This window comes from Cimex lectularius, unplaced genomic scaffold (assembly GCF_000648675.2).
Source record: "Cimex lectularius strain Harlan isolate CLEC.00 unplaced genomic scaffold, Clec_2.1 scaffold65, whole genome shotgun sequence".
In the NCBI taxonomy this organism is placed as follows: Eukaryota; Metazoa; Arthropoda; class Insecta; order Hemiptera; family Cimicidae; genus Cimex; species Cimex lectularius.
The window spans coordinates 1542585-1569860 of record NW_019392646.1 but is presented as its reverse complement, the minus strand read 5'-3'; the positions used below and the strand labels follow the sequence as shown (position 1 = coordinate 1569860).

The window sequence follows — 27276 nt, the reverse complement described above, 5'->3', positions numbered from 1 at the left end:
CGCAAGGGTTCAAGTAAATTGAACGCTGCAAGTATGGGAACGAGTTTTCTTTGAGATGAGGTAAAAGATGGCCTCAAATATTTAGATGGTTATAATTTCATAAGGAGACGCTCAGGAGAAAGGTATACCTCATGTGGTATGGTTCCGCAGGTAGCATCTATGATGAGCCCTTGATGTTTTGAGTCACTTATTTGGCCTCCCGCACCGAACTGGATGTTGTGCGAGTAAGATCTCTAACTTCACAAAGGTACAAGGCATAACCGAATAACATGTATTCCCATTTGTCCACACATCGGTGAGAAATTCTTGCTAATGCAGGATAATCCTAGACCTCATAGAGCACGTATTAGTAGTCCTGATTGTGGTTGAAACTGAGTGCTTCGTGCGGCCAGCTCGAAGTCCAGATTTGAGCCCGGTCAAACACCAAAATTATGCAACAAAGGCGTAACACAGGTCTTAAATTAATTATTTATTTATAATAAAATTAAAATAAGGGTTTTATTGTACAAGGCCCAAACGAGGGCAGATAAAACAGAATTTGAAAGTAACATACTACATATGTTTATATTTCTTAAGTCCTAGTTCTTTATTAGTTATTAGTTAAGTTGCAGAAGTTTATTCATGATTTCAACATCTGGCTTTACCTCTCAATTACAAAACTAAGTACCTACTAACCTAAGTACAAATAATTTGAAGTAACAACGTAACATACATAGTACTTTTTGTTTATGTAAGTCTTACTCTGTGATATTGTAAAATTTTGTAAAAACTTGTTATTTATTTATTAAAAGTCATTATATTTAGTTTTAAAAAGAAGACAAAAAGTTTTTAAAGTCAAAAAAGAAAATGTTTAAATATTGACTAAAAATCTGTAAATTATAAAAATAATTTCACTTTTTTATCTCAACTAAAAAACCTTAATTAATCGAAAGATTATAACAATAAGTTAATTTTACTTAGCTGGCTGACAAATCAGAAATGATATACATATTTATGTATATGTTGTAGAGCCCTGAGGAAGGAAAAATAAAACACCGAACGCTTGTATTTTTTTGCATAGGTTTTTCAATTGACGGGTAAACATGCAAATTATTTGAACTCAGGATAGTTTTGTAATTGAGAGGTAAAGCCAGACGTTGAAATATGGATAAATCATGAATAAACTGAAAGTACTGGGACTTAAGAAATATCATATTAGTGGGTCGTATAGTTGCGATTGTAATGTTTAAGTACAGTTATTTTAGAATAAATAAATTTAGCAAAATATTAAAATGGCAGACATGTAGTGATTTTATTATCAATTAGATTAATTTAATTCCTTTTTCCTTAATCTTTGCCCATTTACAGCAAAATTTGCTGTATTTCTCTCCCACCAAAAAACCATCCATATGTGTGCTGCAACAACCGATTTAATCACAGAAAATACGACGTGTCAGCAGAAAAGAAAAAACTTTTTCCTTAAAAATGTACTCATTCTTGGGAGAATTACTTCCACCTCGTCAATAGGGGAGAAAAACGTCCATTACAAGGGCCCAGATATTGGAATCCTGAAATCAAGATGTTTGAAAACTTGATTGATGGAGCAAACTGAACTAGGCCCACAGCTCCTTTTTCTGATAAATAATCGCTTCATCGTGCTTCTGATAATATTTATTTTCACCCACACAAAAAAGAGATCGTTGGAAAAAAAACGGAAAATTATACAGCTAATTTTTTAATTTTGAAAATCTCCAGCATGTTCTTATATTTGATTACTTGCCCATAGTAATTTTATGATATTTGTATTGAACATATATTAACAACTACCCTAACAACCCTCGGGATTAAGGGATGAAGAATGTTTTGTTATTTATCTTTCTCGGACATTCTAAATTTAAAAAAAGATCAAATATCATTCAATGTTCATGATATCTCGATTTAGAAAAATCCATGTAAAATCTGAAATCTCTATAAAAATGACCCAATCTACAAAGAAACAAAATTACAGCATAAAAGTTAATATGTTGTGAAGTGTAAGTTGGCAGAGATGAGGTTCCTCTTCCATGAAAGATTCTTTAATGATCGTGTTCATGTTTCAAAGCCAACTCGCAGAATTAAACATCTCGCATTGTGAATGTAATATTAAAAAGCCACTGATGAAGATAAAACTATATAAATTTAAAGATTTTTCTGTATTTTTTAGAAGAAAAACTAATAAATATAAGTTATTGCCCAGCGATTTTGAAAACACAAACAACTCACACACTTAAAAGACTCCTTTTTTATAGAACACTTGTGTAAACGACTCCATTGATCGATAATGTTGATGTAATCCGCGTCAATCCAATTTCCGAAAACCAAACGGGCTTTAGGCTGACTAGAAATGGGCTTGACGTTTTGTCACGGTGATCTTCAATCGACCCCGGTGCAAAAATACGTCTGGCCACCACCAAACAGCGAGGCAAAGCGGACCGGTGTGAAAAACGATTACAGGGTTGACGCCCCGTTACGTAAATAGTACATAAATTACACATTTTATATTATGAAGCATAGTATGAAAGCATTTGTATTATTTCACTTGATTTATTCTACCGTTCTGATCGCAAAAGTTAGGAAACACATGTGAATTCTTTCAAGACTAAATCACTTGAGATTATATTAGTATTTCTTTGACGAACACTAACAAATGCTATTGCACAGACATGTGATCACCGATGTTAATGATTTTTTGTGATACTAAGTCAAAAGATATTAAACACATGTCCTATTATGCTTGCCAATGTTGAAAATAAGTAAAAAAACAAATTGACTTATATGAAATAGTCTTGAAATGCACAAAAAAGGCAGAAATAGTAGGTACGTTAATTACTAAAAATATGTTTTCTCAGTTCCAAATTAATTTCTTTGTTCTGCTTTACTTACTAACAGCAACGTTGTTATAACGTTGTGTTGACTGATATCTAATATCCTTGAAATACATACACAAAAAGGCAGAAAATCATATTTAGATAAAAAGTAGGTATATGTGTAAATCACTTAAAATAGTTTTGTTTTATGGGGTACAAATTAATAGTATTTGTTAGTTTGTGTAACATTTTGTGTCTCTAATACGATACTGCATCCTATTTTGTTATTCTACGTAAAAACCCATCAAATCACCTAATATATAACAAACTTGAAATAAAGAAAAGGTAGAAAATCATATTAAAAGAAGTATTTAACCAACTTAAATATATTCTTACCTCTCTTTTTGGCAAAAACTCTCGGGCGTTTCTCGGATCATTTTAAATTTAGCACCACCAAAAAGTTTGATTAATATCGTTGAGCCCACTACTGTTGTTTCTCCTTGAAAGTATGATTTTACTCGTGTTTATTTATTCATGAATCATACACTTTTATAATAGATTAAGCGATAGTATCTGAAAAATCCCCAGATGTCGTCGAACTCAAAAATGTCTTGCTGGTGCAGACATATCACGTTTGGATTTTAAATATAATTAAAATGTATTCTTTTTTCTATCATTATATCTAGAATTAATTAATCCCATACTGCTTGACACAGGCAGTTTCTACAATTGCAAAGCATGAATCATTAACAAACCGTTCCGACCGTCCTGTCCCCTTATTTATTTATGGCCACTTTTGCTGCTGGGGTGAATTTGGCCATTGTAAAACCCCCATGGATTTACCTTTCGCGTCAACCTGGCTTACCGTTTGTGACAATCCCGCGTAATTATTTAGTGAAAAATTAACTGCGAAACGAAATTAAAGAAATATTGCCAACTTTTTAGAAAGAATATTCCCGTCATACCCACATAACTACTTTTCAATACATTTTTCATACTGATTAAAAAACCATGGGCTACGCCGATATCTAACCCAGGATCCCTAGTGGCAAATAAGGGTCGGACACCCTACCACTCGGCCACCGCGGTCCAGCACAACTTTATTAATAAATAGTACAGTTATGATATTTTATTTCACTTTCGTTTTAATTTACAATACTTAAATATTTTAGTTACGAGAGTAGGCCTACTGATGTAGGATCATCTATTTTAATGAAATGTTTTTTGAAGAATGGCTAAACAAATATTTACACACGTGACAAAAAATTAAAAACAATTAATTAAATATTGTTTTCTGCCTTTATCGTGAATGTTTTTTAAGGTTATTTATATCAATTTAGATTTTCGAGTATTAGGCGTAAGCAATAAGTAAAAGAGAAAGAATAAGCAGGATTGTTGAGTAAAGTAGGCAAAACCATTGTATTAAAAAAATCATTTCAAATTTGTTCCAAACACTCACGCCAGACATAAACATATGCATACAATATTGTGTGTGTGTTTGCGCGCATGTGTACATATCCTTGTAAATTCTATAATTTTTCTTGTTAAAATTTGTAATAATAATAGGATGCTTTCGGGGGCGTCGGTGGCCGCAACGGTTTAGGCGTTGACACGGGTCAACTTTTACTGTAAGGTAAAGGTCCCGGGTTCGAATACAGCGGCCCTGCATCCCTGCACAAATGCGTTTTATTTCAAAAACACCGACATCCTGAGGATTTATATGGCCTTTGATGTTGTGAACCTTCGTAAAAAAAATTTAAAAAAATTAAAAAAAAAATTACGGCATATATATTGTTGAAATTTGTATGCATTTTTAAAATAAATAAAGAGAAAAAAATCGGTTTAAGCAACATTTCTATCTCTGAACAGTATCTTTAAAAAAATTATCCGTATCTCACACCCACAGCAAAATTGATACAAGTCAAAAAATTCTAAAAATCGGTTTATTATTATTTATTTTTTTAATATTTTTTATATATTTTTTTAAATATTCAGGTGAGTGATGATAAGTGGACGGATAATGAGGTAAGTGGACTCTTAGGTGCTAGGCAGCATCGTGCGACCGTTTTGAATTGGCGGAAACCCACTGTCTCCATTCGCGAAAAGTGGCATACCGTAGTTCTGTGTCGAGCTTTACAGCATCGTGTAAGTATTTATCAAGAAAAATAGCACATTCCTAATTGGGTCAGTTTCCTTCTTCTTTAGTGACGGACTTTATGCTGCTCCGGAATAACTTACTGTTGTTATAGTAACCGACACATAATACTCGTGCTTTTCAAGGGATCGCAACTTCCAGTACTTATACATTCATGATTTAGAGTTTATTTGCACATTTTATATATATATTTTAAATATTTGTAAAAATGGTACATCACGTAGACAAACTGATTCTAAATTCGTTGACAACCAACAAGAAGGGTACTGCCGTCAGTAATACTATAAAGTCTGTCAGTTTTCAAATTCCACTTTTTGGTACTACTTTAGGCCGAAGTGTTATTATGGATAGTAAATCTTCTCGTTGCACTTTGATAACGAGCAATGAGAAGAAAAGTAAGATTAATAATGCTGATAGTTCTGGCTCGACGGATTTCACAGTAAATCCGGGAAGCATGAATGCTCAGTTTCTTTTGCTGCGTTTCTCTTCATTGTGAGAGCAAACTAGTACTAATTTTAGTTTTCAAAGTTAGAAGTATCAACCAATTCTTTACTCATAAACCCTCTGGCTCAAGGTCTTGAATAATAAAAGCAAATTTAGTTGTTACTGCCAACCCTACGACCTACTTAAAGGTCGTTATCAGAGCTTGTATTAATTTTACAAGTTAAACCAATTGTACAAATATGTGTTTTGAAACGGATATTTATACTTGTTTGTTAGGTTTGCATGTTGTCTGTTACTATCAAACAAAAAATTAATACCCTTACAGTCATTCATTGACTACCATTATCGTTAAAGCAAACAAACTGACATAAATTACTGAGAGCCAATATATGCAAGAAAAGTGTCACACCCCAAAAAGCGGTAGTTTTTTAGAGGTAGTACAGCTGGATTTTTAAAGTTTTTTGTTTATTCGTAAGTCTTGGACAAGCGAAAGATAATATAGATGGATCATGACTGTTTTTGTTGCCAACAACTGTAATGGTGTGGCTTAATGCATTAGTCAAAAAAGTCATCTTCCTGCCTCTCCTGTAAAATTTTATTTTCTTGAGCTGTGTCACTTTTGTTATGCGATATTAGGGATTAATTAACCAACTGAAGGAAATTTGATTTTCTCCGATATCTGTTCGTCCACCTAAAAGTTCAAGACCAAGAGTTTAGATCAAAAGTATTATTAATTTAAATAATAATAACCTTGACATACACTCACAATAATGTCAGAAAATCATTATACAAAAAAAGTAATTGGTTAAAAATAATAAAGAGGGATAGATAAAACTTCATCTAAACCGAAAATTGTCAAAACCGAAAAGTAATGTTTTTCAAATGTACGATTTAGTATTATTTATTTGTAAGTAGTGGAAGTATTTAGTAACAGATAGTAAATTTTAAAAGATCTACCTGAATTTGAACTATCCTGTATTGTATAAGATATTGTTTTAGGCGTTCCTGTAGGGTTACCTTCAAAAACTCATCTTCGCGAGAGATCCTTATCTTCCCAGCCATTTATTCCGTTCTATCCCCTTTTTTATTACTCTTTTGATATTCTGCTATTTCTTCTCTTAGGATAGTGCTAGTTCACAGTTTGTTTTGGCTGATTCATTCTTTTTACATCCGTTTCTCAATCAAACCTTTAACAAATTTCTTCTTCTGTCTTAATTTTTCACTGATTCATTCAATTGGTTTATTTTCTGAACTTAGACGCCTATTACTTGTATTCCAGTAAGTCGTTTGTTATTAATAATAACTTTCTTTACCCAGATCCTTCTCGTAATCTCTGTTTGTGATTAATAATATTAAAGGATCTTTTTGAATGCTAAAGTTATGAAAAAATTGAATAGATGGTTTTAGTTTAAAAATGACTCGATTGAAATCCTTTGAAGAAAATGAAGTTTTGATTCTTTCCGATACTCCCTTTCGGATTATTTTGTGAACTCTTTTATTAGAATTTCTAAGCAAATAACATTAGAGTAATCTTAAACCCTAATGTTAAAATAGTTTGGAGAATAAAACTTTTTAGAAAAACGCGATTTGTCACTTATATCTGCGAAACTGACTGTTTGTGCTTATCTTTCGAAAACAATGCTTAGTAGAAATCCATAATAGGAATGAAAACAAGACGCTTCTGGAGTCTGTGGATTACACACTGCGTGTTATGTCGTCTTGGATATGTGGATTATTGTTCAATTCATGTTGCACAGATCGCGTTGCTTATTCCAATGTTCCAACCAATTTAACCTCCAAAATTTGGATTTCAAAAAATACCAAGCTTACCCTCACATGGAATCCATGTTGCAACTAACAAATAACGAGGCAATGCAGATCGGTGTAGACAAAACTAAGGCGTTCAGTTTCGTAAATAACGATACCCAAGAGGACAAAAATTTAAACGTATGTATTGATCTCTAATGCCTGTTTTTTATCTGTTTCAATGTTGTAAGTCTTATAGGAGTTGGTAAAGGATATGTCTTTTTTACAACAACTTTATAATTATAATGTTCAATATATGTTTAGATCATAATTTACCATATTAATTAGTTCAATATTAATTAATCTTTTTATCTAAAGTCTTCGTTGAGAAGAAAATATTAATTAATTGAAATAATTAATACGGTCAAATATGACACTAAACATATCTGAATAATTATCGATTAACGGTCACTAATCTCCACACATTAATAATAATAATAATGTTGGGTGTTCAGCGACCTCGTCCGTTTGTGGGAGGTAATCTTTTTCCCAAATATGTTGCCAGATTTATTTTACGACACTTTGCCACACAAATCACTCACCTGATTGGATCTAGAGCTTCTGTATATTAAAAATCCTTAAGATAGGGTCAATAGGCAATAACATGCAAAATAAAATGTTATATAAAATAAATAACAAATATATTATAAGAAAAGACAGATAAGTTACGGCAAAAGTAAACAAAGTTAGTTTCTTATTGTAATAATAATAATACTAGCAAATAAAATTATAGTATGTTTTAAATTAAAATAATTAATTAAATAGAGAAATAACGGAAGAGCTCTTCAATGAATTTAGAAAAGAAAGAAAAACTAAGTTAGAATGAAAATACAAAAAAAAATGTATATTTAAATTAAGCTAAAAGTTCACTTGTGAGTACTCTTGATGTATAAACGCGATGTGGCGTTGCGGTTGTGCGGGAAAGACTGATGAAGTCGGGTCCACTTATGCAGCCGTGCGGGAAGATGTCAGGCGTGCGGTCGTTGTGAATCAAGACAGAACACAACTGATTGTAGTGCGGCGGACGAATAATAATAATAATAACGCCCGTATTGTTGAACAGAACAGAACGTTGAACTATCGATTCACAATACAAAATAACTTATTCAAAATTACTGCCTAAAACATAGAAATTGAAGAAACAGAGCGTATGCTGTCTTCTTGGCGGTTGAGACGCGACTGGTTCAGTTGACTGGACTTGACCAAAAAAGAAGGGGCGTTTCTATGATAATGAAAAATACAAAACAAATCACAATCACGTGTAAACACTGGTGCTCATGGCTACCGAAAGCGTAACATTTGGTTCCCATAGCAACGGGAGGCATAAACATTCGTTCCCCATGGCAACGAGACCAAACAAACTAACTTAAATTAAAACAAATATACCATTTAAATTCAGGCCTAAACAAATAATAATAATAAAAGAAGTAATGACCGCTAACAACTCCCCGTGGCCACTTCATAAAATGGAATTCTGATTTCACGACATTTGAAAAAAATAGCAAAAAGGGAGAAAATTCGAACGGTTTCGGTCGAGATGAGTTGGTGTCCGAGAGGATCGAAATCACGATAGCTCAAGTGGTTAGAGCAGCGGCGTATTGAGCCGAAGGTCGTGGGTTCGAATCCCGCTCGTGATACTAGCTTTTTCATTTCAACCAAAACCTTAGATAAAAATATTAATAAATTTGTTATTATACTAATCTGTCATTAATTTGTTTCTACACAACATTTTTACATTAGATCACAGATGTTAACAAATATTTTTGGGATACTAGGTAAAATTTAAGTTTTTTTATTTCAACCGTTATAAATATGAATTTTCATTATTTCAGGATATACCAACAAAATAGGTGAGAACAATGAGTACGAATTCAACAAAAACCTCTGAAACGTTTTGTCTTTGTTTCTAGTTTATTAAGGGACTATGTTTGTGACACTATATATGGTTAAAATGACTCTAAACCCCTGTTAAGTTTCTTTTAGATAAAATAACCAAAATAGTTGGAGAATAAAACTTTTTAGGAAGAAAAGAATTGACTTTTTCCCCCAGCAAAACTGTCACATTTTGCGTATATCTAAGACAAATGTGGAATCACGTAGGAGATATGTGGCCCGTTTAGTTACGAACCGTTTTTTGAAGCTGCTGAGCAAATTGCTGCACAACTACATTGCGGAAACCATGAAAGAATTCGCCCGGTAAGCGCAATGTGCTGCCATAAACCATATACATATATACAGGCGAAGGCAGCTTGAAAATCTTGTTTCGCGAAAATCTCCTGTCCAAAAGAACCTAAGGGAAGGAAGGCATCGATCCCCGATGAAAAAAATCTTTTGGTTCGGTCTTAATTGGGGTGCTTTAAATGGGGCACACTGTATATCAATTAATATTTACAGCTATTCCCGTAAATTTTAAAGTTTTGTCTCGAAAAAATTGCCTTTATCACAAACTAAAGCTAAATAGTAAATTACGAGACAGCATATTAAACAAAAACAAATTAAAAGAGTGTATTTTGTACAGAAAGAATTCTTCTCTCTCAAGTCAAATTTTTGTGCAGACAACGAGTCGTTCCTATTTTTATAATTGATGAAAGGTAATTTTCATTTCATGCGGTTTTTCACATTATTTCTTCATGCTTTACCCCGAGGGGTTACTTGTGCAGCGCATTGCAATATAGGAGCTCGTTTGGCCCTCCGCAAAACCGAGCGTAAATTAAACATGTCTCGACGTATGCAAGGGCTGCTGAAACCTAATGGCATTTTACTCCGACATGAACATTTCCCTAAAACAAACGTTTGACGTTTGGGCTCTTTTCGTTAGTGTTGATGAAATTTTGAATTCAATCCTGACTCGTTCCATTGGAATGATGTGTTTTATTTAAAGATATATTACTTGATTAGTCACTTGGAAACAGAAATTGGCACTTTACTATAAACAAAAGCAATGTTATAAATGAATTTTCTTCTGGACTTAGACGTATAAACCAATTAATTATTTGACATTTATCTAGTTGCCAGAGTATCGAAAATTTTAAATATACACAAACACTAGTTTGTCATTATAATGTTCAAAAGGGCGCTCAAAAAATTACTAAAAAAGTAATGGCCCGTTTTGCAATGATTTTAGTATTTTCAACAAAATGATTGTTGTAATTTATATTTTACTATTCACAGTTTAATTGAGAAGAAGAAATTATGAACACTCAAATCCAATCTCTTAGGGTTGTAAAAAATATCTTCCTTATAAAAAAAGCGTTCGGCAATGAAAATATGTCCTTTCAGGAAGCACTGTCAAAAATATTTGATGATTAGTTCAAAAAAATCATACACATATCATATTCAATATAGCAGCCAAGCACCTTAAATATACCGAATTATAATGTTTTAAGCACATTTTTAAAATAGACTGGTTTTTCAAATGCACGCAACACAATGCCTGCAATGATGCTTAGTTGTTACCTTCCTTGGGGCGACCTACATGACCGATATGTATAGAAAATTGTCTCCTTAATTGAAGAGTGTCATTCCTTAGCTCCACATAGAGGGCAAATAGGAATGCCTTCCAATATGAAAATTGTGCTTGAGTGAGACTGGGTCCCCGATCCGATTTGCAGAAGAAACAGGGCTGTTTTATTTTATATCCTGTTGCAATATCCTGTTTCGTGTTACCAATTGCTAAGAGACACCTTACATCTCTACCCTAGTCTCTAAAATCATACACTAAGTCCCCCAATACAAAACTTTTTTTACTTCGAAACGCGACTATTCTCTAAAATCGAAGATCTCAAGTTTTCTCTAAAACCTCGAATTTTATATGCCTAAATGCAACTATTTAGTTTAGAACAATTTCTTTTTTTTTTAAACAAAAGTGACTCGTTTTATTTTTATATGTTTTAACAATCTACGCAAGTTGCCTGATGTTCAAAGGTTCATACCGAGAGAATCTGAATTTCTGGCCCGAAAGTACGGCACGGCTTCGTTTGCGAGTCTCTCCTGCTGCCAAACAAGTCTTGTTTTCCCAGGTTATTATTTTTGCCGTATGTTGTTATTATTTTATTGTAATTTTAATTTTATATTGATTTTCCTTAGTCATTTTCGCAAAAAAAAAAAATTCCGATAAACTACAGTACCATTTGTCAAGTTTATAAACGCTGTTTTGTTCATAAATCAGTAATAAAATGTTATTTAACATATAAAGTAAAATATTTATGAGCCGACAAACAGCTGAGCTCATCGCTGGACCTCTGCGTGCTTTCCTTCTTATATATATATACATATAAGTGGGAAGTTTATGGGCCGACAAACATCTGAGGTCATCGCCGGCCCTCTGCGTGTTTTCCATCTTTTTCTTTTTTTCGCGCATATTTTGTTTTAAACTGCAGCCATTTGAGCGTCTCTATCTGGTTACTGACTCTCTGACTACGTTGATATTCTAGAATGCTAGTCTCTCGTTTGTACCTCAGGTTGTCAAATACAGAATAAAAACAAAACATACAACACATGTCACATTCACTCCCCCAGAGTACTCGATATTCCTCGGGGCGGGGTTATAAGGGACCCTTTCCTTTCACGCTAATAAATTACTTTTACTCTCCAGACGTCATACACTCACCCCAGAGTACTTGATATTCCTCGGGGCGGGGTTATAAGCAACCCCTTCCTTTCACGCTAATAAATTACTTTTACTCTCCAGACGTCATATACTCACCCCAGAGTACTTGATATTCCTCGGGGCGGGGTTATAAGCAACCCCTTCCTTTCACGCTAATAAATTACATTCATTCCGATAAATTAACACAAACACAACACTTGATAGAAACATAGAGGTCTGGTCACTTTCATTCCCCCAGAGTACTCGATATTCCTCGGGGCGGGGTTGAACCCTCTCCACTCTCGCTATTAACTTACTTTTACTCTCCAGACGTCACACACTCACCCCAGAGTACTTGATATTCCTCGGGGCGGGGTTAAACCACCCGTTTCTTTCATGCTAATAAATTACATTTCCTTCTTTTCTGGTCTTTCACGTTGTATTTAAAAATTAATTATGCTGGGCATTACATTATTTTTAACACATTTTGGGTCCGTTTTTGAATTTTTGATATGTGAAATGTCATTTTCACTAGTGCCGATTTATCATAGTTATGAATGATAATCATAAGAATGATCGTAACAATTGGAATCCGAATATTTCTAAAAAAAATAATTAGAGTTCATCAGAGGAATTGAATTTCGGTATTGTAAAATGGATGTTAGCCATAGCAACATTGGGGGTAGCAACAAAAGGGTAGTATAAAGTTTTAATATACCTGTCCCTAACATAAAATGGCTAACTTTCATCATCTATCCTAATTCATTTATTATTGACACAAGTCAAACGCTAGTTCTCCGAGCAAAAGATATTTCTCACTATTAATTATCTAAATGAGTTGTTTGCTATATCCACTAAAATAAATTATTAAGTTGAACGTCATATTATTTCTAGCAAATATTTGGTCGTGTGATTAATTTTAGCAATTAATTAAGGTTTTTAGTTGAGATAAAAAAGTCAATGGCACGAGAGGGATTCGAACCCACGACCTTCGGCTAGATACGCCGTTCTACCACTTGAGCTATCGTGACCTCGATCCACTCGGACACAACTTCCCATCTCAACCCCACCTTTTGAATTTTCCCTCCTTTTTGCCATTTTTCAAATGTCGTGTAATCGGATTGGATTCTCGACGACAAATGAAATGGCCACGGAGAGCTTTAGTGAAGTATACTTCATTATAAATTAATTAAATTCACTAATTTCCTGGTCCGCTTGACCAATTAATATATTACAATTAATTAAGGTTTTTAGTTGAGATAAAAAATGGCAAAAAGGAGGAAAAATTCAAAAGGTGGAGTTGAGATGGGAAGTTAGTGTCCGGGTGGATCGAGGTCTCGATAGCTCATGTGGTTGAGCACAGCGTATCTAGCCCAAGATCGTGGGTTCGAATCCCGCTCGTGCCATTGACTTTTTTATCTCAACTAAAAACCTTAATTAATTCTAATATATTAATTGGTCAAGCGGACCACGAAATTAGTGAATTTAATTTTAACATTTATATCATGTAACGTTCAATAGTTCAATATTGACGGTTAGCTATGTATTAAAAAAAAGTTGCCATTTTAGCAACTTGAATAAGAAATTTTCTCAGCTAAAATATTTTTAATTGACTTCTTTACTTTATACACTGCTTGGTTAATTAGTTTTTAATAAGAAGCTATTACATAAAAAATTATTTAACATGGATGTCATAATATTTGTTTCAAATACAATATGGAAAAGTTAAATTTTTTATAAGAAATATTTTTTTATGGTGTTCATTTTAATGAAGTTTAAGTAAAACCGTTTTCCTGAAAATGAAGTAAAAACAAAAGGGGAAAGTTTCACAGAAGCCGATTCTTTTATAATAATTTGAAAAGTTCTAGATTTTATAAAAGTTTAGACATCGACGGTTAAATGATATCTTGATAAGCGAAGCCAAGTTTTTACTTAATTCCCTGGCGGGGAGACAATAAAAGAGCAAAGCCTGCTCTTCGGAAAAAGTCTATAATATTTCGGCAGGGGTTGAAACGGATGGGGTGCTAAACGAGTAAGTGCCATCTGGCCTGGGTAAAGTAATATCCCGGGTTTCTTTCGCGGTTTCAAAACGGGACCGCTGTTGTAAGCGGGTAGGTCGGAAATTAGCGGTTCCGACAGCGGCGGCCCCCGAGGTGGAACTTTGAGGAAAGGTAAATTAACATATAATGAAGATTTAAAGGGAAAGGAGCCTCGGAGAAAACCTAGTAATTAAGCAGGGGGGACAATTAGTAAGGAGGCAATATTTAATACGGAACTGTTCCAAGCTCTCTAACTGGAGACACTTGAAGAAAGATAAAATTAAATTACTACCACCGAATGACAGGTCTTGCATATAACGGGTGTCGATTCACCCAGAAATGGCAAACTAATTTGACATGACGATAATAATAATGTCACCGTTAATGCTGCTTGGAATGATTACATTGTTATTATGTTATCTATTTATATATATTATGTTATGAGAATATATATATATATATATACTCATCTATTTAATAATCAGAAGACCGGCCATCTTGGCAATGATTAAAGGAACACCTAAAAGGGAGAAAAGATTTCCAAATATTAGTGATATTCCAGTTATCTTCAAGAAGGTGATCCTTACATTAATTTTAAAAATAGATATTATTTCAAGAATAAGATGGTTTTGGTGGACTATTTTTGAGTCATCGATTTCGCGATAGCGGATAATGCGCTCGGACTGGTTTAGGTTGAGTTATGTTGGGTTAGGGTAGTGTTGGGTAAGTTAGGATAACGGTTAGTTTACAAATCCATAATTTAATGTGTCGTTATTTTCAATCGAAGAAAATACGCGAATGCGATGTTTTGTTTTTGAACTATAAAGTCTTTAAGGGACAATGATGGAAAATTACACGACACGACTCACCCCATACAAAAACAGCACGAGCCCCCAAAATTAAACAATTTTATCCGTTATTATTGTTTCCTATTTGCAACAGCAGAATACGAAATTCAATAAGCAAATGTTATGTACAGTAAATGAAATCAATTATAGGTAACCAACAAAATAAAATAAGACAAAATGTGAGGGGCTTGAATGAAGGTTTTTTCTTAAACGTAACTACAAAAATATAACGGAGTGAACTATATATAACCGAGTGGGTGTGCCGGTGTTTTTGAAAAAATCCCATTTCTAAGAGTATGTCGGGTTCGAATGCAATGCCGCAGGATACGAACCCTGGTCCTTTTCTTTACAGTAATGAGCGCCGTGTCAACGCCTAAACCGTTGCGGCCACCGACGCCCCTCTTTCCTTCTTTGCCAGTTTTATTCCTTTCTTTCCATATTTTATTCCGTCTAATTCAATTTTCTGAGTCTGTAGCTAAGTTTTATTTACATCATTTAGGTTTTGGTTATTTTGGTAACCGACTTTCTCGTGTCCCTAACATATTGTCTGCTCTCTCTATTCGTCATTCAAGGATAAAATTAAATATAAAAAAGACAAAGCACTTTCTACGTATAATAAAAATATATAAATTGAAACAACAAGTTCAAATGGTATGCAGTAGTACTAGCCCAGAGTACTCTACATTCACGTTAATAAATTCCATTAGCACAGCAGTAGTGAAAAATCGCAAAATTGTTAGCTACGTTAACTTTTTGCCTCCTATGCATAAAAAATTCATTAAAGGCTGACGATATACCAACAACGATTTAAAAAATTGTTAAATAATGGAATAATTAATTTTACAAAAAAAGTACAGAGCAATATAGTGGTAATGTATGAAGTACAAGAGTTGTTTCCCGTTATTAAGCTAACTGCAAACCAATTAATTAAGGTTTTTAGTTGAGATGAAAAAAATTTAATGGCACGAGAGGGATTCGAACCCACGAGCTTCGGCTAGATACGCCGCTGCTCTACCACCTGAGCTATCGTGACCTCGATCCGCTAGGACATCAACTCCCCATCTCTACCCCACCTTATAGTTTTCCCTTCTTTTGCCATTTTTAATTTGTCAAGCGGACCCCGAAAATAGTGAACTAACTGCAAACGTTTCCGTCTTTCAAATTTTCTTTAGAATTGTTATCTAAGATTGTGTTCATTTGAAAACTATACACTTTCGGGCATCGGGATCATCGTCCTTTTTAAAACCCTGCCTTATCATTTATTCAAACCTTGACCTCCTTGGTTCCTTTGGGTCTAGTTCCGCCGGGTGCTTTCCTATTCTGTTAATAGATGTCAAGGGTAATGAAGGAAATGTATTTCGAAAGGGAAAAGTTAAAAAAAAATTTCTTCTCCCCCCTCAGAAACTAAGTTTCAATGAGTTCCCTGACATTCGCAAGGCGCCTTCCATTTAATTTAATGTGGAAATTCGTTTTGAAGGGTTAGCCAAGTACAAACGTGGAGAAAGGGTAACTCAATTTTGTACAAAAAAAGTTTCATTTAATTGTTTTCTCATTTTTACGATGTTTTATTTCCAGGAACAAAATCTGATTGTAGAATGTGCAAACGACATTAACTGAATACAGGGAAGTCAAAATTGCAATATAATAAAAAACATAAAATTTAAATCCTTTTTCATAGAAAACCTGGACGTTTTGTCACCAAATCCCACACTGCATATAAAATTTAACCTTCACAATGCGAAATACCAATAACTTTGTAATTAAGTGTTATAATATTCAAATAGTTATATCAATAGAGGAGTGTAGATACGTGCTTTACCTTGGATATTAATTAGCAAATAATCATATGATGGATTGACAATGACAGAAAATATTACACTCAGACTGTTTTATAAGCGTGATAAAAGTTATTACATCAATTTTATAAAGTTCAACAATTTTACTTTTTTTATAATTTTGTTGTTTTTGGCGAAAATAGACAGATAAATATGAATAGACATGCATGGATAAATAAGCATAAAAGATCCGCACACGTTTATACATGATTATGCTTATTTATCCATGCAGGTCTGTTAATATTCTGTCTGTTTGTCTGCCTCTCTCTCTCTCTCTCTCTCCCTCTCCCTCTCTCTCCCTCGCCCCCACTCTTCCTCCCTCCTCTCTCAAATAGTTTGTTTAGCATCTCCTCACTAATTTGCACAAATTTCCTTTTGATATAGATTTTAAAATTTGAAATATAGCCTTAAAAAGCAATAAATTTATATATATTTCTTATTGTAAAGTATTTGAAATATCATCATTTCCAACTAAAGGGGACAAAACACAAGCCCAAAAGTTTTGTTGACCTCCGCCCTCAATGTATAACCCGAACACGCCATTATAATCAAATGGTATTCCCCTAAAATGTCAAAAACAATAGATTGACTTGGACATTGTACTCAACGAGCAGAAAGGTTCATAGCGATGGCATTGCTCTCCCGGCACATTAGTATGTTTTTGCTCCGTTTCACGAGAGTATCAAAACCCCGTAACTTCAACCAGTGTAATTAGAATCGTCTACACATAATCACGGTTTTCCAAACAAAAAACTGTCCACGGCTTAGCTCGATGATGGATTCATGAGTGCGCATATCCAGCTAACGATCCGAAAGCCTTCGTAATTCTAAAATTACGAATGAGTTTATTATTCGTAAAATACATTGGGAACGAAAGTTTGAGTGACTGTCAATAATTATAAATCATACCGTTTTTTTTTTTTTTTTTGTTCTTGCATTACACTAGATACGTTGCAATTCGAAAATCCACTTATTTTAATTTTGCTTTACTTTTAGTTGAAAAATGTTGTATAATACTGAACATTTTAATTTAAGTTTATGTCATTTTCTCCAAGGTATGTTTGGTGAAGAACCCGGAGTTTTGTCGTTTAGGAACACCTTGATTTGATTATTCTATCTGTTTTTGACTGTCAAAAGCTTTTCGGTTTCTCGTAATTTTCACTCTGTAACTAAAGATGGCAAAGAGAGAAATCAAAACGCACTTGGAGATTAATAANTAATCTCCAAAAGCTAGTCGGTGATATCAAATCTTTTGGAGCACTAAAAGACTTTGCCTCAAATACGCTTAAATGAACAAGTCCCTATTTATTCTATTTATTCTAATTATTGAGTCCTAAATATTGTTATTATTGTTAGTGTTTTATTACCGTTATTTATTTATTTATCGCATAATTAAACATAGGTTTAGGTTTAGGGTTCCGGGCTGTTTTCCTCTTCTTAGTAAGAAAATTTTATATAATATCGTATAAATAGATAGAAAATAAAACCAAGGAAAAGTAAATGTGCAATGGGAAACCAGCAAGGGAAGACCTTTTGTTTTAGGCTCTAAAATGAAAATATGGTCCCTTCAAAAACCGACCAGCGGTCTCGCCTGAAGGAAAGATCGTTGGGAGGTATTTTTATCCCATTTATTTGAAATCCCTTAGATACACAAATTCGATTAAGCTAAAGCGTTTGTCCGCCATATGGGGTCTTCCTCAGGTACGGCGGGGTGGTGGAAAGGGTAAAATTAAAAAAAGAGATTAATAAGATAATCTCTAAACATCGAAGCAGCTTTGTTTAAGTGGATATGGTACTTATAGAACGGACGGATGAGTAAAGTTTTACAACAATCAGGTTATTTTCCTTTGGTAAATTGGAGTCATCATTGTAAACATGTACTGTAAAGAACGCTTTGTTTATTTTTTTAACGACTTTCGCATTCTTCGAGCAATAGCATTTTGCTCATCTATGTAATTATTTTCTTTAATTGATTTCATTTGATTTAAATTTGTTTAATGACATCAGTCAGGCAGTTGTGTGAGCGCAATAATGATACGACTATAGTATCAAAAAAATAAGGGTACAAAAATCGCGTGGTCGCGAGGAGACTGGACGTTCATTAATCGACTTTGGTTATTCAGCGTCAAGGGATTCCGAGCATCATTCCAAAAGAAAGAACAGGTTTGAACTAGATCTAAGAGGGAGATGACAAGTAAATTCGGCACCATTCCGTGTTTAGAATATGGAAATGGTATTAAAAGTTTTATAGAGTAAGCAAGAAAGCAGCAGCACCGTATGAAGAAGCCTTAATGAATGTAACTGTAGCCCGACCCCCTGCAAAACTACCCCGCCAAAGTTCACAAAATGGGAAAGGGATACTACAAGACATTATTGAGAAGCATTTACTCTCTACATCGATGAGAGATGCTTTTAATGCAGGATAATGCCTAGCTATAGTGTGGAGATGGTGAGAAGATTATGGTTGGAATTGAAGGAAAATTGAGTGCATATTGTGGCCATCACCGATTTTAGATTTGAATCCGATCGAACAAGTTTGGGATCATCAGATCATCCTTTAAGGATTGGAAAGACTTGTTATTACAGAATGAGAAAATATTCCTCAACGTTTTATCAAAAACCTTTTCTAAGAATTACAAAGGCGGAAAAAGTTTGTTTTATTCATCCTTTCTTTTCTTATATTTTTCTTCTCTTTTAAATTTGTAAGCTAATTAAATAATAATTCATAAATTAATCGACTAGTTTTTATAACTGAAAAAATGTTTAATGTGCTAAATTTGACAACTTCCTTGCATTAAACATTTTAGGACAGTAGGTTAGTTTTATCCGTCAGTTTACTTTAAAAAAAAAACTAAAAATATAGTAAACGTAATATCTAGCTTGTTTATTTGATAATACATATGCCTATTAACCATTACTGCTAATACAGTACACAAAATGTGTTGAAATGTACATATTACTTACTGTGAAGGCGTTTTCAGGAGGGCGCTAATTGAAGCCGGAAAGTTTTCAGTGCTTCGAAAAATTTAAATAATGTAATAAAACAATTGGAAAACTAAAACCTCATTTAAGCAGAAACATGAAAGATGCTATTGTATCTTTAAGTGAAATATATAATTGTATGAAAAGTAAGGTCTTAAAGTTGAAATAGGAAGAAAGAATTGGAATCAGTGAAATGTAAGACTACACAAAGGAGGCGTGCTGGTTCAAACTTGCAGCCAAAACGATAATGAGGTTCTATGCAATGAAATTAACAAACATTGCGAGGATTCCTATAAAGCTGAAATAAGAAAAAAATCGTCTTTGAATGATTATGCACGACATCCCAAAAAGTGTAAATAAAGAAAACTTCAGTGAAATACATATTAAAAAGTCAAAACCCTGAGTTGTTTACATCTTAGAGTTTCATCAGGAATAACAGATAAATAAAAGCCGTAGATATATTGTACAATAATTGATGTTGATCCTACCTTAACAAGAAAGCTCTTGGGGACTAAAATTAAGCTATCCTGAACACGTTGACCTGACACGTTTTATAACTCAAAAAATTTATTGATCAAAAGTCGTTAGAAAATGGGTTTACAGAAATTGTAAACGACAATGACACAAAATTTTATTCAGAATGTACAGAGAAGTTGCCATCACGTTGGGAAAAGTAGGTTGCGAGTGATTGAAGGTATTTTAATTAACAAAAAATGTTTAAAATCATTTGTTTGAATGCATTTATTTTATAACCATAAACCTGCATTATTTTCCTGACAACCCCATAATTATATTTTGTAACTGTTTCAGTCCTCTGACCATCAAGATACCATTTTTCAGTTTTACTTGTGTCTGCCTCCGTTTCCGAATACAATTATGCTTGACTTATTAAGATCGATCTTTAAATTCCGAGCCATACAATATTCAAATAAGTAGTCTATCATCTTTTGCATATTAAAAACATTGGACCGAATCATCTGCATATGCAAGAGGCTTTATGTTTTCATTGTTTAGTCCGATTCCACGGTTATCCCAACCATACACTTCCAGATCAATGATGAGCAAAGTGAAAACAGCGGACTTAACCAGCTTACTAGGTTCACTCCCATTCTAAGTTCGAAAGAATTAAAACTGCTTACAGCATACTGTATTACAAGTATTTTCTATTAAGTCTTTAATCATTTTTACATATTTCGTTGTCAACCTTAATTGATACAGTTCAAAATAAAATATCATCAATCTACTCGAGCAAAGGCTGCAGATAAATCTACATATCTACAAAACAGGCATATACTTTTTTCTATTTTAGGTGTCGTTTAAGTACGATTGTAAAATGTAAAAATTGCACACCTTCTTTCGATACATTGTAGACAATTAAAAAAGTTTAATCTAAATTAATTTTTGAGACTAAACTTAATATCTTCGGAAAGTGAAAGATTACGTATGTAGTGAAAATAATAATTTTTGCTAAGTTGTACGTAAAATTGGTCTATAAAACGATAAATAAAACTAACATTGTTTCTACATAAATTATGTATCATAAGTTTCATTTTTTTTTAATTTCATTCTTTTTTCCGTTTTAATCAAGGATTATTTAATCTACGTGCATATTAATGTATGATTAGTGACTCGGAGAATTTCAACTTTCTATATGTATTCGTACAATCAACCAAAAGAAATCCGTTTCTTCCGCGAATCATTTTGCGCACAAATCGCATGTTTTCATGTTTGAACAATTCACTCATCAGTCCAGAATACATTTACAAATTAATCAAGTAACGGAAATAGGTTTAATTCAATTTGTGACTTTAAACGTTAATTGCCCAGTTTGGTTTAATAACGTTTTTCAGAGAAGTGTAATATGACGGAGGGATTTAAAAAAAAATAATAACTCGAGAGAGAAAAACTTTGGGTGGCAAACGCACCCGCCAGTGTTATTGGATACTCTGCCAACTTGAAACGTACGTGAAGTTGTATATGACTCGACACGGTGATAATTGGAAAACTACTTTCAAGGGCTTTCCCTATGATATTACAAAGCACCGGGATGTAATGTAAAAGCTGAGCCGAGAAATGCCAGAATTACTCTGTCGGAAACCAATTAAAAAAATTACACATGTTTATAATTATTTTGTAACAAAATGTACTTTATTTCAAAGAATTATAACATAACATAAAATATCTTTTTAAAAACCTGTTTTAATAAAAAATTTAATTAAAAAAAAGCACGAGGTAAACTGCGTCCACATATATCACACTCACATACACCTACACTGACACATGCACATTAAGACTATATACCGCTCCAAGGATGGTTCTCGAGGCACACTCTAAGTCTGACGTACTGGAAATGCATGTACGGATAAACTTTGCAACTCCCACACTTCACACTAGGCGGCTGAGAGGCAGGAGACCTGGTTCACCTCTCGTTGGTGGAGAAAGACGTCCAGGTCCTTATACACCATTGCACGTTGAGGGATGTTCAGATCGATGCACTCGACTAAGGGTCTCGGAACCCGAAGAAAACAATCGTTAAGTACCGTGCACAAAACACTACCCATACGCATAAAATTGTTATATGGAGAGGGGAACTCCCGTTCTCTTTGGGTGTCCGTGAACTGAACCCTGTGAGGGTACCGGAGGAAAACTGGGTTACGAGACTCCCGGACCGCAAGGTATTACAGGGACCCGAACGCCTGAATAGCCATCGGGGAGGCTGTCCTATCATCTCGTTTATTATGTGATTGTGTCTAGTACTACCAGCTAGCGACTAGATAGTAACTGTGCTGGCATCGCGGCGGGCCCTCCTTAGGCCACGCAGGTTGTGTGCAAATCGGGGAAGCATCCGAATGGGCCTCAGAAGGCTCATGAGGGAAAGCCTACACGCGATTGTTGACACACGGACCCTCAAGCATAGAAAGGTTGCTCGATGTGTCGCACATAGTTGAGACCTTGGCTCCATACAGCGATCGTGTAGGCATGCCGCTGAATTTAAGAATAGCTCTCGAGCACAGCAGTCGGTTTCTTGGTCCACCGTTCCATATTTTAGAGGTCGTGAGGGGGGGGTATTTTACGGTATATTTTATGTGTTTTGTTTGAATGCATGTATTTATTAGTGTGAGTGATGAGGGGTGATAGTGAAATATAGCGACACCATCGCCCCTCCAGTAGTGTGTCGGAGTTTTATAAAAGTACCCCATCGACCCTAATTTATGTTAGATTATTAATATTGTGTGTAGTTTGATGGCGGAATATCCCGTTCTCCACCGTCTAATGAGAATGAGTGAAATGCATGAATGAATTTATATGTATTTTTTTGTACGACTGACTTTTCTTATGCTTAATTAGTATTAGGCTAGATTATAGTTTGCATGCGTTTGGGGCTGAAATGACCTAGCTGTCGATAGCCACCCTCGGAGCTTACCCAATTCGTAGGAAAGCGACGATCTCTTGGGCATTTGGCTTAAGGGGGATACTAGCAACCCTACCAAAAAGCAGGGTGGGCAAACTCCTTGATGTATAGACATTAGGGTCAGCACATCAAGGAGTGACAGCCTACGGGGTGAAAGTCCGAAAGTCTAGGGTAAATTATTTATAGTGTAAATAATGAGAGGTAAGATCACTGCTTGAACGCCCTATCTTTTTCCGTTTTATCAGATATCTTGACATATTAATTAATCCCAGAGATTTAATTGTCTAATTTATCGAAAAAGGAAACTTCACAAGGAAAAAATGGTTCTGAAGACTTAAAAAAATGTCTGTTTTAATGCAATAAGTTTATTTAAACATATGATGTAATTACATCAAGGACAAGATTTCAAGAAAAGAAGTTTACGTAAGTTTCGACCAATGACAAATATCAATCGATATATATTGTTAGTTAGGAACATGATACACAAACAACACTATAAAATGAATTATGTTAATTGTAGTCCAGTTTTTAAGTGGTTCAATTGTTGAAAGCATTTTTCAGTCTTTTATTTTTTGGGCTGTTTGGTTTTGTATTGCATTTATATTAGGAAATGAGTTTTAAAAAGACCTAGTATTAAAATGATTAGAAACTGGGCTCATGAGATGACAGTGTGCCCTATTCTAATCTCCTAAAACGATAAACCTCCATTACATTTATCGACTTTTATTGGCATTTTAACTGTTTATGACGGATTTTATCGGTTCGTGAGCTGATTACCGATTGTATCTCGAATACTGGTACTCTTACTCGGAACGAACGATTTTTTTATAATTAACATATTTATAATTAATGTAAACCATGTGATTTTTCAGAATTCAATGAAAAACAAAATCATTTATAAGTAATTGCAGACTTTAAAAGCATGTCCAATTTTTAATAGATCAATTCATTACAATTTTATTTACTTGCTATGTAAAAAAAATAAATAAGTCTTTAATTTCAAAATATATTTTTATCTTTGCAGTCTAGCTCTGTTTGTTGGCTGCTTCATTAATAATTGTATGGAATTTTAGCCGTAAGGCTGACTACTTAAAATAAAAACCATACATTTTATTTTTTTATAGCTTTCTACATAATTTGGTTGAGATGGGAAGTTAGTGTCCGAGCGGATCGAAGTCACGATAGCTCAAGTGGTAGAGTAGCGGCGTATTTAGCCGAAGATCGTGGGTTCGAATCCCGCTCGTGACCCTTTTTATCTCAGCTAATACCTTTCATAATATTAATTAATTGAAAAAAAGTTAATTGGTCAATCGGACCACGAACTTTAATGGATTTCTACATAATATTCTTGCTTATTGTAGGTTTGGATCCGACTTGTTTTAAATGTTAACTGCCAAAGGTAATTTGGTTCGTACCTAGCCCGTCCCTAACTGAACTTAATTCTATCTTCCTCGTTCACATCCTACTAGCACTACCTAGCACAACAAAACGCGTCCCTAATACGACCGAACCTACCTCGTTCTTATTAGCCCAACCAACATAACCTAATCTTTCCCTAGTATAACCCTAACTCTACTTATCTCATGCTTTACAGTTGTCCTACCTAGCATAACCTAACCCGTCCTGATAATAACCCTAACTCTACCTAACTCGTCCTTAATGGTAGGCCAACCTAATATCAACTGACCCGTTCCTAACATTAACCGTAACACTACCTACCTTGTCCTTAATCCAAACCGTACATAACATAACATAATCAGCCCCTACCCTGACTATTCTAAACCTTAGCAAAACCAACCAACAAAATCGAGGAGTCACCAAATGCTTCTCAGACCAATAACTGCGGGTCCAGACGCCGATCCATCAACTTAATCAACATTTCTTTAAAATAGTTTAAAAACCGTAATCTCCAAATATAGCGATAGCCTTCTCCCCGCCACTCTGTCGGTTTAAACTTAAGCATTGTACTTTTGACAATAAAGTTTCTTTTTTCAAAAAGTCTTCTTCGAGCGATTACTTACTCGATGACGAAAAAGTCCATAAAGGTTATTATGTAATAAGAATTTTTAAAGACTTATTGTGTTATTATATTTATAAATTGTGTGCTTTTTTAATTTTTCCATGTTTTTATTTTATTTTTTTAGCAAAGTTTTTGGATGTTTCGGGATTTACACCCATCATCAGGAACTACAGTGTCTTCTTATGTTTTAAAAATTTAAAACATTTAAATTTGAATAATATTTGTTTTTAATAAGAACTTGTAGATACTGATGATGGGTGTAGATTCGCAAAACATCCAAAAAAATTAATTACGGCAAACCAAAATAAAAAAAAACCACATGAAACACAATTTATACAAACATTTGTATCTAGCCGAAACCACAATATTTGGCTATTAAGGTGGACAGATATCAACTACTCTTCCTCATTTTCAATATTTTTGTGCCAATTCGGGTCCCTTCGTTTTCACTACTCCAAGGTGGCTTGTAGATTAATAGTTTTTATATAATATAATTTGTTCTAGGGAATATAAATTTTTCTGCCCTTTTTACAGAAAAAATTAAGACCATTCTGAGTTAAATTCACGTCGCAATGGGTGACGTAGCAGTATGCCCTTGTGGTGCAAACCTATGCCTCGGCGCAGTCATTGAACAACAAGAGTAATAATTATTTATAAGTGAAATTTTTTAAATATATATTTTGAATCTTATTTAGAATGTCGCCAACACCGCAACAGTTGAAATCTCCATGCCTACTAGCACCTCCTTCTGTTTCGGAAACAAGAGACTGCCAAGAAAACGAAGGAAATAATACGTAAGTTTACTCATTACTACAGGATTAGTTGAACTATTTTGTAAATAATAAATGTCATAATAAGCTAAACAACTACTGTTGACAGGCGGTTTACATCAATTTCAGTTTACAAAAATTTAAGACCCGCATGATATAAAGTCTTAATTTATATCAGGAAATAAACGACAGTATTTAGCTAAAGTATATACCAGTAATAACGTAAAAAGAAAACCAACAAGAATAAGTAGAGGTAGACGAATAAACTAGATGTTCATCCCTTCGCGCACCAAATCAAAAGATGTTAGATAAAGATAATTATCAAATATGAGAGAAGGCGAAATTTTAACAAGTTAACAAGTGTAAAAATATATTTTCAACTATTTGGCTAATGGATTGGAGGGAGCGAAAGGAATCAATAGTAATAAAAAATTAAATTGTTTCAACCTCGAAAGATCGTATAAACACGTCATCTACCAAATATATAGATTCATTTTTAAACATACTGTTAGATAAGAGGGGGCACATCAAACTCAATGAAACACTTGGGCCTGTTTAACTTGAACCAGATTCTAAAATACTGGTACGCAGACATAGGCAAGCCAATAAATAAAATCTACCATTTTTTGCAATAAAAAAATAACAAGTAATATGGGTAAATTATAAGCTATTTATTGTTTCATTTTAAAATTTAAGGAGAGCATTGGATTTGATCTATCAAATAGAACAATTGTTAGAACAAGCTGCTTTCTGCCCATGTGGAACTTTGTGCAACGGGGCATTCGAGGTACCAAAGAAGTACGTTTCTGAAAATACTGAAAAACTTTTTATTTTATATTACTTTTATAACTTATTTTTTTAGAAATGACGACGAACTTATTTCCCCGGTGAAACTCCAACATCCAAACCGGGAAATTTACATTGAAAGACAAAGAGTGCCCTGCCCTCACTGTCAGAAGAGGTTTCCAGTCGAGAAGTTAGAATACCATAAGAAGATCTGCTTCAAGTACCATCAAAAGAGAAAGGCAGTTGTTCCCTACAACGCAACGAAGCATCGGTTGAGAGACCTATCGAAATCAAACAGAAAAAGGGCAAAGAAAGCAGAACGCCCACCGGTACACTCCTGTATAATTTTGGCTTTATGTTGAACTCTGTACTTTTTGTAATTTTTTCCAGAAACTAACTGAGATCGAATGGAAAGAAGAGCACGAGGAATGGAAGACTCTTATGTCTTCAGATCTAGCTACGAAGAAAGAGGCAATGTTCAAAGACTATCAATGGAAACGTACAAAGATGCGCCAGTGTAAATCATCCGAATACCTCCGGGAAAAAGGAATCATCTCCTGCCCAATTTAAAAACTCGAAACATATTAAAACTGGTGTTATAATGGTATCAAGAAATACATGGTCTCATAAATCCGTTTGAATTATTTTTTCTATGACGGGGGGAGGTGGCCGCAACGACTAAGGCGTTCACACGCTCATCACCGTAAGGTAAGGCCTAGTACACACAAGGCGTTAATTGGCGCTTGCAGCGAGAACACATTGTGAC

The 27276-nt window shown here is 34.1% G+C and overlaps 1 protein-coding gene and 1 long non-coding RNA gene across 2 annotated transcripts; both read left to right on the top strand.

Annotated features, from left to right (window-relative positions):
• Positions 1–2799: 2799 nt before the first annotated feature.
• LOC106674380 lies at positions 2800–4970 on the top strand. The gene is made up of 2 exons (XR_001341511.1): positions 2800–2835; positions 4821–4970. It is a non-coding gene; the product is annotated as an uncharacterized LOC106674380 (long non-coding RNA).
• An 18327-nt stretch (positions 4971–23297) lies between these two features.
• On the top strand, positions 23298–27151 carry LOC106674351. The gene is made up of 6 exons (XM_014406996.2): positions 23298–23357; positions 25489–25594; positions 25650–25748; positions 26421–26522; positions 26587–26839; positions 26901–27151. Exons 2-6 carry the CDS (start codon positions 25527–25529, stop codon positions 27078–27080), a joined length of 702 nt encoding a protein of 233 aa, XP_014262482.1. The 5' UTR covers positions 23298–23357; positions 25489–25526; the 3' UTR covers positions 27081–27151.
• Positions 27152–27276: the final 125 nt, after the last annotated feature.